The sequence below is a fragment of the Eleutherodactylus coqui genome, chromosome 2 (assembly GCF_035609145.1).
Source record: "Eleutherodactylus coqui strain aEleCoq1 chromosome 2, aEleCoq1.hap1, whole genome shotgun sequence".
NCBI lineage: Eukaryota > Metazoa > Chordata > Amphibia > Anura > Eleutherodactylidae > Eleutherodactylus > Eleutherodactylus coqui.
The window spans coordinates 128,282,908-128,304,667 of NC_089838.1; the positions used below are offsets into that span (position 1 = coordinate 128,282,908).

General features: G+C 45.0%; 1 protein-coding gene across 4 annotated transcripts in view; it reads right to left on the reverse strand.

Moving 5' to 3' along the window:
• POC1B (POC1 centriolar protein B) overlaps positions 1–21,760 on the reverse strand; it is a 64,300-nt gene that overhangs the window by 22,511 nt on the left and 20,029 nt on the right. For 3 of the 4 annotated variants that reach the window (XM_066591499.1, XM_066591502.1, XM_066591500.1), the window contains exons 8-10: positions 20,032–20,100; positions 17,644–17,796; positions 12,301–12,384 (exon numbers count right to left, since the gene is read on the reverse strand). In XM_066591499.1, coding sequence (XP_066447596.1) covers positions 12,301–12,384; positions 17,644–17,796; positions 20,032–20,100 — 306 coding nt within the window. The remainder of the gene's footprint in view (positions 1–12,300; positions 12,385–17,643; positions 17,797–20,031; positions 20,101–21,760) is intronic. The other variant, XM_066591501.1, reaches the window with a different exon arrangement.

A 21,760-nucleotide genomic window follows, 5' to 3' on the forward strand; every position in this document is an offset into this window, starting at 1 on the left:
CTGTTGTAATTGAGAAGCCAAAATATATATCCAAGTATTTGGAATTGCCAACGCTTTAGACCATTTATCCCATTGAAGGGTCTCAAATTTATTATAACAAGAAATCTGCTAGGATTAAACCGCTAAATATCATATGGAGTCTGAAAAAATATCATGATGTAATCCAAACAGGAGTTTTGCAGTATATAAAAGAGTTGTGGCATCAAAACCATTTCGATAAGATTTCCCCCGTCAATTATCGACAATGGAAGAGGATTCCAGACCTTGATCTTATCTTCAAACTTTCGTACCAATAGAACTAAATTGGCAGAAAGATGGTCTTGAGGCTTAGAAGATACCACAACTCCCAAATATTTGAATTCCGTCAGTATTTGTAATTGCGTATGTTAAAATAAATAGTTCACCAGTAGGGGATCTAAAGGAAGAATTACAGATTTCCACAGTTAACCGTAAGACCTAACATCTTGCGAAATGCATCAAAAATGGAGATAATAGGATTCATTGATCTACTCACATTCCCCATATACAAGAACAGATTATCTGCATATAGTGAGATATGTTCATCAATTTTCAGGGGCTTGATTGCCAAGGCAAAGAGAAGAGGGGACAGGGGACACTATCCATCCCTAAATGTGACTATTTACCCTGACATTGAATAGAGCAGTTTAACACATGCCAAATATTTCTCACCAAAAGCCATCCTATGAAGAACAGCCGCAGATGTTAAGTGGAAAACACAGCCCTGTTCCCACAAACTCAATGATCCTCCTGAAGAATCAAATATAGCCTTGTTAAATTAATAGCAGTTGATTTGTTTGGCATAAAGCTCGAATGATCCTCATGTATTAAAGGAGTCATTACTAAAAGTAATCATTTGCAAACACCTTCGCCAAGATCTTAACATCAGTGGTCAACAGATATTGGGCAATAGGAGTCAGAACGGGACAAATCCTTTTCCGCTTTAGGAATTAAGACAATCATAGAATCTCTCATTAATGGTGGAAGTATGTCTGCATGTAATGATTCATTAAACACCGTCCATAAATGTGCAGAAGCATATCCCGATAATGCTAAAATAAAAAAAAAAATTGTTTGGAAGACCATCCAAACCCAGGCAACCTTTTATTACGAAGTGCTAATACTGCAACCCTTAACTCATTCAGTGTCAAAGGAGCCTCCAATATCACTCAGTCCCTCAGACAAAATTGGCAATTGCACCAGAGCCAAATATTCATGAAGATCTTCACAAGCCACACTTAACTTAGACGCATAGAGGTTTTTAAAATAAAGAAAAAGGGTCTCCAAAAATCCATTCCCTTTATAAGCGAACAATTTTCAGTCCTTCTTAATGCTGCTACATAAGAGGATTCCTGTGCCTTAATGGAAACCAAAACCCGACCCCCAGTTTGCCGTTCCTCAAAGATTATCTGCTTCATAAAAAGCTTATTTTTTGTAGCACCTCTCAAATTATCTGCAGGTTGAGACTGTACCTCTTTCTAATTAACTACTAATCAGGGAGAATGAATAAAAAGCAAAAAAAAAATATATATATATATATATAACACACACACACACACACACCATCTAAAGCTAGTCACTGAAGGAACCTAATGACATTCCGAGATTTGGATTTATGTAAACTAATCTACATATAAGGACCCTGTATAAATGCCTTCATAGCATCCCACACTACAGCCGATGAGGAAGAGTCAATATTAATCTGAAAATATTCCAATAGAGCCTCCTCTGTTCTAGCATTGCTATCAAACAGGTTTAACCAAAAGAGATCTGACCTCCAAAATGTATCCAAACCAAATCCCCCACCAATCAAACAATAAGTGGAGAGTGATCAGACAGAGTTTGTGGTAGATTCCATTACATGAACATTAGGAAACAGATTGGGTACCCAACGGAACATCCATTAAAAAAAAAAAAAAAAATTTGCGTTATGTAAACAGGAACAACAAGAGTACTGTTGAACTTCTGTATTTCTCAACCTCCACAGATCACAAATGTATTCTGTTAATAAGCGCGTGAAAGCAGTAGGGTAGGCAGTCATATAAAAGCATCCTAAGGCCTTATGTCCACAGGCCCGCACGGTTTCCCCATGCAGAATCCCGCAGCAGATTCCACCCGGCCCGCAGACATAAGGCCAAAAACGGGAATTTTTTCTTACCGATAATTCCCTTTCTGGAAGACATCATGACAGCATACGCTGGAGGTTGCTCACCTGCTGACCTGAAGGGACAGGAAGAGGCAGAGTATAAAAAGCACCTCCCCTCCACCAACACCAGTGCGTTCCAAATGACCACAGTGACCAGCTATTTAACCAGAAGGTGTGTTTTTATTGACATCACACACCTCAGAAAACAAAGTTAAAGCATACACATTACCTCATGTGTTGGACAAACTAGGGTAACCATGTTGGTAAGGGGGGGAAAAAAGCCCGTATGCTGTCATGATGTCTTCCAGAAAGGGAATTATCGGTAAGAAAAAATTCCCGTTTTCCCCATGACATCATGACAGCATACGCTGGAGGAATACCAAATAAGTGGCATGGGCTTTTTAGGGAGGGATTACGGCTTGGAGCACCTTCCTACCGAAGGATGCGTCCTGACTATATTTAAAGTCCAGCCTATAATGTTTGATGAAAGTATGGCCTGAAGTCCATGTGGCTGCGTTACAGATTTGCTCAATCGACGCGTGCGCTCTCTCCGCCCAAGAGGATGCCACCACTCTCGTTGAGTGGGCCTTCAATCCTTCTGGAGGGGGGATGCCCTTGGCCTTGTAAGCCTCCTGGATGGCTCTCCTGAGCCACCTGGCGATCGCATCTTTAGAAGCGGCCTTTCCTTTGGCCTGCCCCTGAAATTGAACAAAAAGTTTGTCAGACTTCCTGAAACTTTCCGTTGCCTCAAGGAACGCTAGTACCGCTCTTTTGACGTCTATATTATGGAGCTTTTGTTCTTTTGCATTTTTGAAATTTTGGCAAAAGGCTGGAATAACTATTGGTTGGCCCCTGTGGAAATCTGACAATACTTTAGGCTGGAAGGATGGGTCTAAAGAAAAAACTATTTTGTCCGGGTGGATAGTCATATATGGGGCCCTTCGTGAGAGGGCCTGGATTTCCCCCACGCGTCTGGCCGACGTAACTGCCACAAGCAGGGCTACCTTGTATGTCAGCCAGGCGATGGATAGATCCGTAATCGGTTCGAATGGGGGGGGGGGGGGGGGGGTCGCATAAGGCCTGAAGGACTATGGTTAGATCCCAGGGTGGCGCCGTGGGCCGTGTGAATGGATGTAATCTGCTCGCCCCTCTAAGAAATCTCCTAATCCACCTGTGCTCCGCCAGCGCGAGATCGAAGAATGCCCCCAAGGCCGCAATTTGGACTTTGAGTGTATTCGGACTCAAACCTTTATCCAGGCCCGCCTGGAGAAAATCTAAGATTTTACGGACGTCTGGCTGATCCAGCTGCTGGATGTCCTGGCCTAACCACTCCGAAAATTTTTTCCAGACTTTGGAGTAGATTTTGTGTGTCGAGGGTTTAAGGCTCTCGCTAATGGTGGAAATAACATTAGGGGAAAGACCCTTCCCTAGGAACTTTACCCGCTCAAGCTCCAGGCCGTAAGCCTGAACTTGTGAACTTCCGGGTAAAGAAGAGGGCCCTGCGACAGTAGGTCCGGTCTTGTTGGAAGGTGGAAGGGCTCTCCCACTGACAGGGATCTCAGGAGGGGGAACCACGGTCTTTTGGGCCAATATGGTGCTACAAAAATTACTGTTAGGGTTGACTGCAGTAATTTCCTTAGCAGAAGCGGGATTAGTGGTAGAGGGGGAAAGGCATACGCTAGGTCCCAATCCCAGGGGTGAGAGAGAGCGTCCGTGCCCAAGGCCTGTTTCTCTGCGCCTCTGGAAAAGAAAAGCCGGCATTTGGTGTTTGCGCTTGACGCAAAGAGGTCTACTTCTGGTACCCCCCACTTCTCCACAAGAAGGCTGAACACCTCTGGATGGAGTTCCCACTCTCCTGGGTCCACTTTCCTTCTGCTTAAAAAGTCTGCGGCTGAGTTCTCGGCTCCTCTTATATGAAAGGCCGATAGGGACTTTGTTGTGCCTTCCGCCCATTGAAGGATCCGCCCCGCCAGTCGTTGTAGTGGAGGATTCCTGGTGGTACCCTGGTGGCGAATGAGTGATACTGTTGTCATATTGTCTGAGAAGATCCTCACATGTTTCGCCACTAACCGTGTTTGCAGGCTACGCAGGGATTTCCATACAGCTTTAAGCTCCCTAAAGTTCGATGAGCTAGCTTTCTCGTGAACGTCCCAGGCCCCCTGTACATAACCGCCTTCAAAGTGGGCCCCCCACCCTTTGGCGCTGGCATCGGTTGTGATTATTACAGCCGGGTCCAAATTCCAATCGGATGCCTGAGACAGGTTGTCCGACGACACCCACCAACGGAGTGAAGCTCTGGCTTCCGCAGGAATAGGGATTGTCTGATCAAGCGAAGCCTGCAACTTGTCCCAATTCTGGAGAATTAGTGACTGGAGTCCGCGACTGTGGAACTGGGCCCAGGGGACCACGCCGATGCACGAAGTCATTAGTCCCAGGATCCACATTGCGTCCCTTATCGTTACCCTATGTTTTTTATAGAGGTTGGAACATTCCTCTATGATAAGATGTTTTCTTAGGGGAGGAAGGGACGAATTTTGTAGACTGGAATCCAGGATGACACCCAGGAATTTCTTCCTGGTTTCTGGCTCCATGTTGGATTTTGACTCGTTAACAATCCAGCCAAGCTCCTTAAATAATTGCAATGTGGACTCCAAGTGTGATCTCAGAGTAGACGGGGAATCTGCCACCAACAGGAAGTCGTCTAAGTAGGGGATGATCATGACACCCTGATTTCGTAAGAAGGCCACCATTTCCATCACGACCTTGGAAAAAATTCGCAGAGCCGAGGAGATTCCAAATGGTAGGCAGACGAACTGGAAGTGGCGGATTTCCCCCTCCACCCTCAGCGCAAACCTCAGGAACTTTTGTGAGTTGGCGTAAATAGGGATATGAAAATAGGCATCCTTAAGGTCTATTGTAGCCATTACGTTATCCCTGGCAATTAGAGGAGTTGCAGTTCTAATGGTTTCCATTTTGAATTTCCTATATTCAATGAATTTATTCAGTTGTTTTAGATTGATAATGGTGCGGTGGGAGCCGTCTGGTTTGGGAACCAGAAAGAGGGGGGAATAGAAACCTTTTCCCTGTTCCTTCTTAGGGACCGGGATAACCGCGCCGAGACCCTGCAGGTTCCGTACGCCCTCCAACAGAGCCTGTTCTAGGCCTGGAGACTGGGTTGGGGTTATCATAAACCTGTCCGGGGGGCGGGATAGTAGCTCGATCCTGTACCCCTCCGCCACTAGGTGCAGTACCCACTCGTTAGTTGTAATACTACGCCAGCTATTGGAACAGCGAGCCAGTCTACCCCCTACCGGGCCCGAAAGTATGGGCTGAGGGACAAAAGTTAAAGTCTTACCCCTTCCGCCCTTTGGATAAGACCATCTTCCGGTCTTCCCCTTCCCAGCGTACGTAGACGAGGGATGAGGGGTGAAGGGTCTCTTGGGTGGTCTGGTGGCAGGCAGTCCGTGACTCTTGTCAGCTGCTTTCTCCAGCAGACGATCCAGGTCTGGTCCGAATATACGCCCGCCCCGGAACGGTAGGGTACATAGCCTATTTTTGGACGCTGCGTCCCCTGACCACTCTTTCACCCACACTGCCCTTCTGGCGGTGTTCGATAGTGCTGCCATGCGGGCTCCGAGGCGGACTGTTTCCATTGAAGCATCCGCCAGGAACCCTGTTGCCATTCGCAGCAGAGGGATGCCACTTGCGAACTCCTCCCTAGGGGCTTTTTGGTCGACTAGGGCTGCGAATTGGTCCAACCAGATTGCCATGGAACGAGCCACGGAAGTGGCCGCGATGTTAGATTTCATGATGAGACCGGAGGTAGACCAGGCTTTACGCATGGTTGTGTCCACCTTATGGTCCAACGGGTCCTTTAAGTGGGACGTATCCTCAAAGGGCAATCCGGACTTTCTGGATACCATGGCAATTGCAGCATCGACTTTAGGTATCTCGTCCAAAAAGGACACTTCATCTCCCGGAAATAACAGGCGTTCTTTAAATTCCCTGGGGATTAGCGGAGCCTGATCCACGCTCTCCCACTCATTTAGAATCAGCTGCTTGAGTGTGGCGTTTACGGGAAATGAAGATTTTTGTTGCGGGAGTAACCCCGCGAACATATCCTCCTGGACTGTGCGGGGTTGCTGCACGTCTTCCTCCACCTGCATGGTCCTGCGTACCGCTTTTAGCAGTTGATCCATGTCTGAGGTAGAGAAAAGATATTTCTTGTCCTCCTGCGTCACTTCCCCGTCAAAATCCACATTTTCCGCTATGTCGGAGTCAGACTCAGACACCGCCGGAACCGACCTGCGTGTAACCCCGGAAGGCCCAGGTTGGAGGTCCGAGAGAGAGGACTGCACTTCTTCTCGGACGACTGACCGAATTTCGGCCATAAGGGAAGTTTTTTCCTCCTGCATAACTTTTGCGGGGCAGGTAGCACATAACGTTTTTGTGCAGGAGTCGTCGAGTTTGGTTAGACATACTGGACATTTTTTACTCCTTCGTCTAGCCTCCCTCGGTTTTTGAGTATCCCTGTCAGTTTGGAGGGTCTCTGGGTCCTCTCTGGCCGACATCTTGCGCCTTGCAGAAACGCTTCCTGTGCTTAGGATCGTTCCTTAGCGTGGAGAAACACCACCAGCTGATGCAGGGGCAGCAGATTTTTGAATTTGGCGCCGGCCGCGCCAGGCCACGCCCCCTTTGCGGAGCGTCAGACGTCACCGCGCTGTATCCGCCGAAACCACGCCCCCTGGAGCGCTCCTGTCGGCCCTGGACCTGGAGATGGCGGCCGCCGCCGAAATGACGGCCGCAGTGGTGCCGGCAGCCCGTACTTGGACCCCGGCCCACCGGAGATGGCGGCCGCCGCCCGAAATGACGGCCGCAGTGGTGCCGGCAGCCCGTACTTGGACTCCGGCCCACGCAGTCCCCGGAAAGCTCCCAGATGGGGTCCTTCCCACTTGGTTTGCCGGGGCTGCCCGAAAAACCACGCCGCCGCTTCGCCGGTAAGTCCTCCTCCGGCATGGGACAGCGTTGCTGGAGCTCTGCCGTTGCTGTCCTGAAGGGACAGGAAAAACACTGGTGTTGGTGGAGGGGAGGTGCTTTTTATACTCTGCCTCTTCCTGTCCCTTCAGGTCAGCAGGTGAGCAACCTCCAGCGTATGCTGTCATGATGTCATGGGTAAAAATACATTATACTCCCTGTCTGGACACTGTGGAGCTCTCCTCCGTCGCAGCGTATGTGCCCGGGCCAGCGTGCCACACGTATGCGCCGTGCCTTTTTTTTTTTTTTTTTTTTTAACTCCTGCTTTCCTGCGGTCTGCACAGCTTCCATTGGCTTCAATGGAAGCCGCAGGAACCGTCCGTGTGGGAAAACCGCATAAAAATGGAGCATGCTGCTGTTGTTTTTCCGCACGTGCGATGCGCATGCCAGGGGAAAAATGACATCCGCATGTATTTAATTACCTTCGGGTGCCCAATGATTCCCCCTATGGGTGCGGATCGCAGCGACCCGCCTGGATTTTGTTAATTGATTTACGCCGTGGACATTAGGCCTTAGAAATCCTTTCAGAATTTATCAAATTGAAACCTTCATGATGAAATTGTTCAAATTCTATTATAAACCTGCAGAGCATTCGGAGCTTCCTATAAAGGACAAAATAACGAATCAATAATTTATAACTAAAAACCAATTCTGCAGAATTCCATCCAGTTCCATGTCCACACAACGAGCCGTTATTATGTAACATTTCATTTGTACAAGGTCTATAGACAAGGATTATTACATTGCCACAGCAGGTTGTCAAATGCATTGGGGATTTGAACTGTGCTGGTTGTACACTACTGCACAAATAAACTCTCCAAATTAATCTCCAAAAGACAAGCTTTCCCTATGACAGCTTCCCATGAGAGGGGGATCATGGCTCTGATGACAGGAGCGATGTCACTTTCAGCAGAACTATTTTCAGCTGCAGTGTTCAGAGGACTAGTGGGGAATAACTGTAAGAAAACCAACACTAGTGATGTTGCTATTAATATCAGCCCTGCGGAAGTCTAACTTTTCATTGCCTCACATTCTATAGCTATAGTCTTAAAGAGACTGTCTGTACCGTCTTTTTGCACCCTCTCTGAGGGCAGCGTACGGTAGTGCCCGTCACACTGATACAGTAATATGTCTGCTTTGTGGATCTGTGCAGTAGTTTGGGAGAAAATTACATTTCAGCAGTAGCATCACATGCATAAAGGCCTAGATATCCAAGAGCTACAGGCTAGCTACACCCACCAGCCGAAAACTGCGTGAGGCCTGCATATTACTGTGCTGCCAATCATTGGCTGGAGAGCGAAGCTATCCTGCAGCTCATGAATATGCAGGACTAGTTCTAGGTCTTGCTGCTGCAAGTGAAATACAAGTTTCTCCTAAAGTACTGCAGAGATTTACAGCAGACATCACTGTAAGCACTATCTTGTTGTGCTCTCAGTGAGGGCTGCAAAAACACGGTGACAGATTTCCTTTGAGGACAACTTCACATGGGCGTATGTGCAATTGCGTGCAACATATTTACACTATGAACAAGGCTTTTTTGCGAGCGTATCGGCATGGTTTTTGCACACAAGATACAACCATGCCCGGATTTAAATGGCTGTTTAGCCTAATGAGTGTCACATGCGATACCTTTCCTGTATAATTGCGCAGCATATTTTCTCCCCCCCCCCCCCCCCACCTCCCTCCCAAGGACTTCTCTGGGGATCTTTGGTACGCGAATGTGCACAATAGTAGAGCATGCTGCGTTTTTGTTTTTTTGCTGGTGCGAAAAATAAAAAGTGTGAGCGAACCAATTGAAATCAATGAGTTTTGTTCTCTGCGTATTGCACGCTCAAATGTGCCCATATGAATCCGCCCTAAGGGAGTCATAATACATATCACAACATTACCTACTTTTTTTTTAAAAACAAAAAATATACTGCAAACATATAATGCTTCATGTTATCAGAATTTAAACGCGTATTTCTATGCAAGCCATTGAACTCTACATCTATACATACACACACACATATATATTTATCTATATCTATTGGAGATGAGCGAGCACCAAAATGCTCGGGTCCGCGTTATTCGAATCGAGCTTTTCGTAAAATTCGAGAGCTCTATTTGAGTAACGAACCCCATTGACTACAATGGGAGACTCGAGCATTTTTGTATGGGACTCGCCGGTTGCCAAGCCCCCCCTCTCTGCCAAGCCAGCCACGTCAGCGGCGGGGAGAGGCCAAAACTGGGGCGGGGTCGAACACAGCGTGATGCTCGCTGGAATAGCGAGCACCAATGATGATGTTAATACTCAAAGTAGCATCAAGCTCGGAAGAGTATGTTCGTTCAACTCTAATATCTATCAAGGTGAAAGCCCTCACTGACTCGCCACTAATTCTCTAACTTCCCAGTGTTGTACAAACATGAAATTTGTCAGGAGCATTCTTTAGGTCCTAAATAGGAAAAGTTACTGGGTCACAACTCGATTATTCAATACAAATTGCAAAAGTAAGTGCACCCCTATGTAATGTAACGTCCCGATGTCGTATAAGCATGAAATTTGGCGCGAGCATTCTTTAGGTCCTAAATGAGGAGAGTGAGAGGGTGACACAATCTGCAGAGGGATATCAGTACATGCAGCCTGAGGAGAATCTAACGCTCCTCTATATTTTATTCCTCGCTTACTCTAAAGTAACCTTGACTTGATAAAATTTTCTGTGCGAACAACAAGTAAACCTCTGTATCAAATTAACTCGGGCGAGGCCGGGTATATGAGCTAGTCCTTTTATATAAATAGGCAAGATATACTGGCAACAACTCACATCTCAAGAAGTATAAATGGGTGAATGCATCTCTAAACCAGAGGGGGAAGGAGACAGGGTTGTGGCTGGAGCCCAAGGGCCCATTTATATGGAATGACCTGTTGAGTGCAGGTACTGGACAGATCATTCCAGCGATAATAGTTCCTGTGCTTTTACACAAGTACGATCACTGCTCAGTGAATGGTGCTGGAGTGGGCTGGGGATCGCTCTGGACGCCCACCTCTATTAACAGTAAATAGTCAAGCTTCACTAAAAGCCGTATTACTGTTACTGACAGCTTAAGGCTTATTTACACACAAAAACAATCTTTCAAAGGATTGAAAGATTGACAGTTCTAGCGATGATTTTGCATAAAGTGCTAATGGACACTAATGTCCATTAGCACTTTATTAACTTCATTTGCATGTAAATGAGCCTCCTGGAGCTGCATGCAGAACCCAGCAGGTGGTCTGAGCTCTGCAATTAGCTCCTTTGTTCTCACATGTGCTATCCACTGAACACAATGTAATCAGCTGCTCCCGTGCAGAACACAGCGTGCGCTCCCTGTTAGCTCTCTCCGGCTGAAGGATGGATTTTAAGCTCACCTTAAAATCCTCGTTCAGCTGAAGAGTGAACAATGGCAGCATTTACACGCAACGTTTATCGCTCATATGCCATGGTTTTAACGAATTCTGAGTGATAATCATTTAGTTTCCCTCCGCTATCAATTCTGAAAACTTATCAGCCAATTTATGATCACAAAAAAAGTTTCTCTGTTGTGATTATAAATTAGCCAATAAAAAGTGCAGGAGAGGAGAGATAGTTCTCATTCAGTGTTTCACATTCCTATGTGAAACACTGAACAATCAGTGTTAACACTGAGCTGGTGCTGATTTTTATGTCGGTTGAAACTGGCCGAATGACAACCTCGTGATTCTCGCTCGTCGTTCAGTCGGTGGCTCGCATTTAAACTGAACAACTGTCATTCACTTTGGTTCGTGTGATAATCGTTCAGTCTAAATGCACTATAAAATGGTTTTTAGTATAGAGTTGGTCCCCATGAAGAATTTATTTTTTAAACAAAAAGCTACAAAACTCCTTCCTGAAATTTTGGGGTAAGTGGCTTCAATGTTGGGGCATGCATATATATGATATAAAAATGTTGTTACAATTTTACTTTGACTATTATTGGAATTACAGGCTAGGAAAAATATGTTCAAAATGTACATATTGCTACGAGGAGAATGACACCTTGAACATCTTCCAATACCCACCGCATGAGGGTCTGACGTTTGAGATTATATATCTATTACTCAAATGTGCAAAGTTTAATAAAAATCTGAGCTAGTCATGTGTTACCCCTTGGGCGGTTTATTCTGTAATGAGTCACCTTTTAATGCATTTGGCGTGCATCACTCCAGGACCCTCTTTATGTTTAAGTAAGCTTGTCCCTCTGTTTCTGCTATTTTTAGTGTAAATTTATATAAAACATTCCTTCCTAAAAAGGGTTCTGTCATTAGAAAACAAAACTTCTATACTTACTAGAGATGAGCGAACATACTCGTTTAGGGCGATTTCGCAATCGAGCACCGCTTTTTTCGAGTAACTGACTACTCGAGCGAAAAGATTCAGGGGGCGGCGGGGGGGAGAGAGAGAGAGCTCCCCCCTGTTCCCCACTGCTACCGTCCGCTGTATCTTTTCGCCCGAGTAGTCAGTTACTCGAAAAAAACGGTGCTCGATTGCGAAGTCGCCCTAAACTAGTACGTTCGCTCATCTTTAATACTTACCTATTTCTCCCCAGTCAGTCTTCTTACTGACAACCTTCTCCTGGCTCTTGCAGTCCCCCGGGTCACCTCACCGCAACCCAGACGATTCTTCTTCTTCCAGTGCCGAAGCGTCCACTCTCTGCAGTCTCCTTCCTGCAGGGCAATGTACGTTCAACAGCCTAGCAGGAGGTGCTGAGCTATAGCCGAGACTGCGCATGCATGCTGTCTCTCTGCAATAGTATATGAACACTCACGACGAGACATCGCGCATGCGCAGTCTCAGCAATAGCTCAATATTTGTTCCTAGGCAGTGAATGCTACATCACTAGTGATGTAACTCACATTGACATGCCAGAAGAAGAATGCAGAGAATGGATGCATCTTAACAAGAGGAGGGTCCGGCTGACTGGAGGTGAGGTGACCCGGGGACTGGAGGAGATCAGCGAAGAGAAGAAATACGCAAATATTGGGGTTTTTTTGTGTTTTAAATTACAAAACCCCTTTAATACATAGTCTATATAAAAAAGTGCAATTATTTTTGTAGTAGTAGTACCTGCTCATTGGAAGCAGCGTTTCTAACATCTATAATGGGAGGATTGAAGGCTTGTGTATCTGCCACCTCAAACATGGGATTTATCTGCAGAAGAGAACAGAAAAGTACATGTCTTACAATGACAATGAAACAGACAGGTGAAGCAGCTATGGCTGCTGCCAGTGGAAATGCCATATAAACAATCATAGTATTACGTTACTGAACAAGAGCAAAGATTGTACAACAAACCTCATTTAGGGAGTCTGTCAGCTCCTATGGGACCCATCAACAGAAGTTATAAACTAATAGAATCTGGAGCGCCGAGTCCATGGATGTCACACTCACCTTCCTCCCTAAAGTTATGGGCTCATAGGAGCTGGGGTGCTTATGACAGGCTCATTGTCAAATGCTCCACCAGCAAAGCCGGCGCTCCTAGTCCAGGATGGATTAGTTATACAAGTGGTCATAATGAAAAGAAGTAGTCCGGTCATCATGGGTATGTGCATAAGTAATCTGCTCTATACAAAGTCGTGACTTTGCAAGTAGGATATAGGGAAGGTAAGTTGGAGAGCGACACAGCGTCACACAGTGCCCCAGCTCTAAAGAGCCCATAACTTTAGGGAGGAGGGAGAGGGACATCCAGGGGCACACAGAGTGCCAACTCCTATGAGCTTATAGCTTTAGTTCACAGAGTCCAAACTGTGGTTCAAGACAACTTCTCTTCTTCCAATGTGGCGCAGAGGCGCTAAAAGGTTAGCCACTCCTGTGTCATAGTAATGTTCAAGATACTCCATTCATATAGTCTTTCCCCGCATTTTCAACTTCCACACTTTTAGGCATGAGTTGATCACCTCTGGTGGGATAATGGCAATCAACGCAACAATCTGCTGGGGGTAGGAAGCAGAAATGACCATTTTAGTGGTTCTATAATTCTAGTTTAAGGGGGTTTCCTGCTGTTGAAATGATGTCAAAAGCAACTATACATTTTTGTGTACCCAGTCCTTACAAACATGAGGCCACAGCTAAGCTTCAGCTGCCTGATCCCAGCCACAAGTGTATGCATGCCGGTTCCCAATGCTATCTGTATGTGATTGCAGCAAGGTGAGGGATAGATGGTGGGACACGGTAACCGACGGCCTTTCTTCTATCAGTTAGTATTCAGTCCTGGCAGGATTTAAACAGCTTTTTTTTACATGACAATCAAATCCTAGAAAACTACACATTTACAAGATCTGCTCATCCTCTCCCCCTCTAATCATATGCTACCATCAAATAGGATAGTTGCCCTGACTGATGTGCAACATTTTCTTACTTGCGCAACACTTCAATAGAAGTAAATGTGAAATCTGAGTCATTGGTCACGTGACTGCATTGGCCTCCTTTCACTTCTACTGGAGTGTGACCATTTACGACCTTTTCCCCAAAGTTGCCTCAAAAGACAATTCTCAGTGTTGCAGATGAATTGACTCACAAAGTGCGATTTAATGTATGCTGTAATGTTTGAAATAGTTGTCTAGCCCAGGCCTCAAAGATAAATATATCATTATATAGCAATTTCTCATATCGCTCACAACAATCTCTCTGTATCTCTAGCTAGTGCACCAATCACAATTTTATAACTGGGTTTCAATAGACATGAAAAATGTAACTTTCTACAGAATAGGAACACTGCCACCTGCTGGCTCTTTATATATAATGCAACTGGCAAATTAGATTATGTTGTGTTGTGAAATCTGAATTGCTAACGAATGGTAATGTAATTAAAAGGGAAGTTCTACAATTTGTGTGTATTTACAAAATGGCGCAGTTTGTAACAATTTTAAAAAATGGCATTTTGCAAAATTTTAACAGCGTCAGGTTTTTTTTTTTTTTTAATACACAGCTTTTTTCTGATGATCACGTCAAGAAATGCTGTGTATGTGAATATACCCTTTGAGTTACTTTATTAAGAAATTGTACCAGGACCCGTTCACTAATATACACTACTTATCTGAATCATTTGCAGAAACGTAACATTTGTCACTGTGGCTTTGCTAGTGCATGGGCAGATGTTGTTGTGTTGTCCATCACCACAGTAGCTCTTCTTCAGCAAGAAGGCTATTCTATTAAATGAGTACCTGCACTTTTTTTCTCCTTTAGGCCTCCTTCCCACGAGCGTGACGGGCTCCGCAGCGTAATATTACGCTGTGAAGCCCGTCACGGCGCCCCCCAGAGCCCCTATACTTACCTGCGGGAGATAGCGTGAAATCGCTTCCCCGCCCACCGCCGCGCGTCACCGCCCGTCACCGCCCACCGCCCTCGCGTCACCAGCCGTGTCACGTGCCCGGCCGGCCGTGTCACGTGACGCGGCCGGACCGCGTCATTTGGCGTCATATGACGCTCGGCGGTGGGCGGGAAAGCGTTTTTTCACGCTATCTCCCGCTGGTTACAGCGGGAGATAGCGTGAATGGACGGCTTCCATTGACTGCAATGGAAGCCGTCAGTGCGTACAGCCCGTCCTCACCCGCAGAAAATAGAGCATGCTGCGGGTGAGGACGGGAGAAATCGCGGCGCGTAATTCCGCGGTGGAATTACGCATCGTGAGCATGGAGCTATTAGGTTCAATAGAACCTAATAGCTGCGGGCAACGCAGCGGATTTTCGCCGCGAAGTACGCGGCGGAAATCCGTTCGTGGGAAGGAGGCCTTAATGTACAGAATAAGAGTTTCCAAACATTTTTACAATAGCTTTTACCCATGTATTCTGTATGTTTTTCTTACAAGCCCTCTTCTACTATGCAGCTAGGTGAAATCCATCTCTACCTAGCTGTTTAACAGCAGAGGGCGCTCCATCCAGTTGTGCTTGCACCTGCTCTCTCTAGAGCAGCTGCATACACGACGGTTCCCATATTACAGTTTATTAATAAATGTCTATTATATATAATTTATTTTTACTGGGCCTGTGCCCCCCCCCCCCCCCAGTGTTTTATTACTCTCTCGGGTCATATGCTACCATCCTCCGATGGCGTGCTGTGGAGGAGAAGCTCTTCCATTCTGCAGATGGCTTCTCTCCTGGCAGCGCTCACTCCCCGCTGGACCCGATGTACTGACGGGGGCTCAGTGCACTGGGTGTACACTATCACAACCTGATGCACTGAACCCCTGCAGTGCATCAGGTCCAGTGGGAAGTGAGCGCTGTGAGGAGAGAAGCCATCTGCAGAATGGAAGGGCTTTTCCTTCACAGCACGCCATCGGGGGAGGAGGAGAGAAGGAGTGTGCAGAAATAAAGGGCTTCTCTTTTACAGCGCCCGGGGACAGCAGCATAATAGCGTAATGGGAGAGCAGTAAAACGCTAGGGGTGGTGGGACACAGGGCTATTAAAAATTATATACAATACGGACACTTATTAATAAACTAACATGGTAACAGTTGTGTCTACAGCTGTTCTAGAGAGCAGGTGCAGAAACAGCTGGATGACGCGCCCTCTACGGTTATACCGCCAAGTGAAGATGGATTTCTCATCTTCACCTGGATGCATAGAAGAGTGGTTTTGTAAGGAAAGTGTACAGAATATGCTGAGAAAACCTAATGTACATTTAAAAAAAAAAAAAAAAAAAAATACAGTGCAGATGTTCTTTAAATTACCGTATTTTTCAGACTAAGATGCACCCCAACTTTAGGCAACAGAAAACAGGGGAAACAAAAGTCACACTTATTTAGACTGAGTGTCCACGGGTGGGACGGAATATCGCGATCGATGTCCTGCTGCGGGAGAGCACTAATGTCACCGCGATGAACTTATCAGACTGTACGGGACTAAAGTATTCATTCTGTAGATGCAGAACATCTTCCTTGAACGTAATTAGAATGTATCGCCTCACGTTCTTTTTCTCAAAGGAGTAACCTGCAGCTTTGTAAAGTCTTTATGGTGTTTCTCTAGAAAATGGCGTGAAAGTTGTGCAAATGAGAATTGGCCTGATCCCTCTGCAGTGTGACAACCCTTCAGATATTTGTAGACAGCTATTAAGTCTCCTCTAAGCCTTCTTTTTTGCAAGCTAAACATTCCCAGATCCTTTAACTGTTCCTCATAGGACATGATTTGCAGACCGCTCACCATCCTGGTAACCATTCTCTAAACTTGCTCCAGTTTGTCTATGTCTTTTTTAAAGTCGGGTGCCCAGCCATTTTGGCTGCTGCATCACATTGTTGGCTCATGTTCAGTCTATGATCTATTAGTTTACCCAAGTCTTTTTCACATGTGCTGCTGCTTAGCCCAATTCCTCCCATTCTGTATGTGCTTTTTTATTTTTCTTGCCCAGATGTAGGACTTTACATTTCTCCTTGTTAAATACCATTCTGTTAGTTGCCACCTGTTGTTCAAGCTTTTCTAGTTCTTTTTGAATACTTTCTCTCTCTCTTCCCTAGTGTTGGCCATCCCTCCTAGTTTTGTGTCATTGGCAAGTTTGATCATTTTTCCTTGTGGCTGCTGGACAACAAGAAGCAGTATGGGAACAGCACCAAATCTGTAAAATAGATATGCAGTTGATGGTAGTGCTAACCGCATTAGCTAACCCTTTGAACCAAAAGACTGCAACAATTTCAGCTGTCTCTGAAATTTCCTTTAAAAAGGGTTTTCTGTCCTAAAAATACAAAAACATTCTCTGATCTGATCCCGGAAGTGAATGACGCGATCACGTGATGCTCATGCAGACTGAAGCTGAGGCCACTAATTGGCTGAGCATTCATGTTCACAAGGAACAACACGTAAGCACTACAGTAACTTCTGGGAGCGGACTGGAGGGGTGGCGCTGGACAGGAAAGGTCACTTAAAAAGTAGTGTTTGTTTTTTTTCTATTTTACACCATGATCTACCATCTGGCTTTTATCTCAGAAAACCATTTTAAGCAGAATTTTAATATGTGCTTGCAGGAAATTAGTAAACATTGTAAAAACTTTTGCTTTCTATCTTCCATTAAAGGAGCATATAGTAAGAATGCTGCTACATGTAGCCATTTTTGTGTGGCAAAAAAGGGTGAATGGAATTGTTTTTATCTTAGACAGCTTTGATAAATGAGGCCTTATGTGGCCTTCACCTGTACTTGACACATGGTTGAAAAAAATGCATAGCAAGGCTGCACCGCACAAACTAGGCACCCTATGTAAGGTATCCAAGAGTGATCCAGTAAATAGCATTGGGATCTGTCATTACGGTCACAGTTCATGCGAAGATGAAATTGATGAAACCAAGGTGAATGGAGCCGAACATTGCACAGGAACTGTTAACTACAATGAAAGATGGCAAAGTTCGAGTTATTTTAGAGGACCAATACGCTATGATATTTTATGTCATAGAGGGAATAGAGACAGGTACTATCCACAAGTATTACCTCAATAGAATGTCCACTGCTTCGGTGCACGTGAGAAGACCGCGGATAAATATCATTTAAATGAGGTGGTGCTTCCGGATATAGCCTTTTCTGCTGAATTTTACAAATTTCTTTATTTTCAAATGTATCAAAATTTGTTTTCCAGACTAAAACCTAAAAACAGAGGGGGAAAAAAAACTATATGAAAAACTACAACACCATTTGTTATCTACAGTATTTGTGTACAGACTGGGAAAAAAAACTAGAGAAGCAGCAACACAGGCCCAGGCGCTGCTTCTGCAAAGCTTTCTCAGTTTTAGGTCGGTGGCACATGAACGAATATTTGCTGTGTTCGACGTCCGCATGGAGGATCCACTGCAAATACCGTTCAAAACATGCTACTGGGGTGGGACGACCCGCGTCATTGCATAGCGACGCGGTGGGAGAAAAGGATATTTAAAAAACAAAAATCTGTACTGCACATGACCGACGGCAAGCGTCTGTAGTCACCCCCATTACAGAAAAGACAAGGTACACAGGGTTGCCAGCATGCGGAATCTGGATTGCCCACGTGCAACTGCCTTAATGTACCATTCTTGGTGGTTGCATCCTTTACATACTTGACATATGAAGCAGAACTTCCACCGTGGCCATTTAAAGTTAAAAGGAAAAAAATGTATATTAGTCCAAGTCTATTAGAACAAAACATACATTGACAAGAAGTAAATTATAAAGCTTGACAGCTGCAGGAGTACACAAGAGGACTATAGTTTTAATACAAAACAACTGATACACATCAGAGGCCAAGGACATAAGTTACTGTAATAACCCAGAACTGTTGCTACATAATTGCACTGATGGTTCTGGGAAATTGCATAAATGTGACCTTAAATGTACTTGTTTAATATCTCATCTTGAAAGTGGTGGCCAATAGAGAGCTTAATTTAGAGAAGTATAGAGCAGACTTGAAACAGCCCAGTGACACAGCTCTTCTAGTTTAACCAATCAGCACTAAGCTGAGGGGGAAGAGCAAAAGTTTTTGTAATGTTCCCTAAGATTCAGTTTGATGGTTCAGGGGGGACACATTCTCACAATTCCTAACAATCGTTTCTGGATCTGACTTCTGAAGGAGGAAGGGTGCATAGCAAAGCCTGAAGATTTCCAGAACGGCGGTGAAGAAACAACCTATACCAGCAGCATGAAAGCAAAGAGATGCAGCAGCACTTACAGCCACCACCTTCAGGAAGGGATTTGGAAACTTGGAACTGTAAAAAGGACTTTGGCCTTTATCATCCGGATGTTGAATAAAGTTAACCGTTGCCTTTCCTGTCTCCCTGGACTCTTTCATTGTGGGTATCAACCTACATTAAAATGATCACACTAAGGAGAAGAGACTGCAGGAAGAATGTCTTAGATGTCATCTTGGAGTTGTCCTACCCAATATTGTGTGCTATTCCTCACATGTCCATGACTAAAGCCCCATTTACATGGAACAAGCTGTCAGGCAAACAATGCTGGACAGCGTGTCCTAGTGAAGCTCACTCCTGGGCTGATACACAGGAGCGAGTAATCACTGCAATCGCTCAGAGCACTGCCCGCATGGAGGCGGGGCGGCCGAGGAGCGCTCTTTCCCCACCTGGCTCCATTCACTGTAAGCAGACAGTCATTCACAACAGCTTCTCAGGTTTCTGCATGCAGAAACTGAACAACTCTCGCTCAGTTGCTGCTTGCAGGACGACTATTATTCAAACTTCCACGGGAGCGTAGGAATTTGAACAACTCTAAACGATATCGTCCCGTGTAAATGGGCCTTAACTTGTGGACATTATGGGTTGGGTCTTACGATTTTTTACTACCTCATACCCTCATCACTTCAAACTTGTATAATGGCACTTCCTTATGGTCACATAACTTTTCTGTGACTTAGAATACACTTAAGCTACAAACTTTACCATGGATCTAGTTGTAATACAGCTCATAATATATGAGATTAGAGCAGGTCGCCCCCATATAGCCATCTGTGGAATGCAAAAATATCCACCCAATTATCTGACTTTCTCAGCATGCTCTATTGGACTTCACATACATTATATGCTTCAGAACAAAGCCAATGCACTGTATGCAAGAAAAGACGACCACATAATCAAATGTGTTGGAGCTAGAAATAAATATTTCAGCAATACACTAACGAGATTTCTAACACTAGTAGTTTAGGTCAGGGATATACTAGGAGAATTACAAAGTATGCGCGATGTATTCATACCAACAGAATAGACAAATATGCAGGAATGAGGTTTTTCTTCTGGCACATTTCTGTGCAGAGAGGGGTCCACTTATGTACATATATACATATTTGGATGAAAGCTACATTTTTCCCCCTTCCATTTGTATGCAGAATGTAAGACACACCTGAGCATCCGTTCCTCCAGAAGCAAACTGTTCGCCATCTCTTGAAAAAGCAACAGACAAAACAGGTCCCTGCAAGTGGAAACATACATACATACTAAAATAGATTTAGTTTCAGAGGTTTAAAAGCAAATAAATTCACCTGCATTAAACAGAACAGTCTAAATGTACTGATTGACCTTACAGAAGAACATTACAAAGATGATGCAGTGATCAACTGACACATAAGAGAAATATGTTATAAGTGTCCAAGGGGACTTGGAAGCATCTTTAAATTACACAGACAAATTTTTACCCCGGCCGGGAACCTATTCCACAACCCTTGGAGAGACAGCCATTTTTTGTCTTTTTAATGTTTATTCTTACCCCCCATCCCCCCCCCCCCCCATGGAGAACTACTGATAAGAGTGAACCACGATTTTTAGGTTGGACTGAATTTAGCGATCATCTAGCAGTGCCCAAAAAGCGCACAATGGGCGCACATTTACATGCACCGATTATCGCTAAAACGATCGCATTACTACTAGAGATGAGCGAACGTACTCGGATAAGCACTACTCGTCCGAGTAATGTGCTTTATCCGAGTACCGCTGTACTCGGGGCTAAAGATTCGGGGAGCGCCGCGGAGCGGGGAGCTGCAGGGGAGAGCCGGGAGGAACGGAGGGGAGATCTCTCTCTCCTTCTCTCCCGCCCGCTCTCCCCTGCTCCCCGCCGCAACTCACCTGTCAGCAGCGGCGCTCCCCGAATCTTTCAGGACGAGCGGGGAGGTACTCGGATAAAGCACATTACTCGGCGAGTAGTGCTTATCCGAGTACGTTCGCTCATCTCTAATTACTACCGATTTTTTTAGCGATCATCGGCTGGTGTAAATGGGCATTAACGGCGTGATTCTTCTTTCAGATAGGTTGTAATGTATGTGATATGTGCATTAAAATTCAGATGCTGCCAAGCCAGTGACTAGTACAACCTGCCTTACTGACCACTGTAACTGTGAGGAGAGGAAGTCCGAAAAGGCTGGCAGATTGGCATAACCCTTTTTAGAAAAGTGTGCATACACTCAGATGTAGAAGATGGGAGTTCTATATCGGAGTACATGCACACTTTTCTAAAAAGGGTTGCGCCAATCTATCAGCCTTTTTGGACTTTATCTCTTCACAATAAAAATCCATAGTCAGTTAAAAATAAAGAGGGCGTGTTTTTTTTTATATATTTACTTTACAGATGTAATCTATAGCAGCACATCTGTCAGCAACACTAAATACTGCCGTATAGGCAAGTGTGGCAAAATAATGGCTTCAACTGCTGCACAAGTTGATCAGTCAAAGGACCCTAGCCTATAACTTAAAAGTATGTTCACATGGAATATGATGCAGATTTTTCTACATGGATTCCACCTCTAAAAACACGGCACAAATCTTCAGCTGAGCTGTGGATTTCAGCACAGCTATGCAAATATTTGACAGTTTTGGCCAAATTCAGGTGCAGAAATCTGCGTCAAGAAAGGACATATCGCTTCTTGTTTTTCTGCACGTGAATTTGAAGACTATGGCACAGAACCCCATTGAGTTTAATGGGATACGAATTTGCTGCGGATTCCACTGCACTTTTTGAGTTGAAGGCAGGAGTGGATCCAGCAGGAAGGAGAACTAGAAGAGCTTTCTTTTTATTTTCCATATCTTTTGAATCTAATTCTGGCTTTCTCTCGTATCAGTGAAAACATCGCAGATCGTTC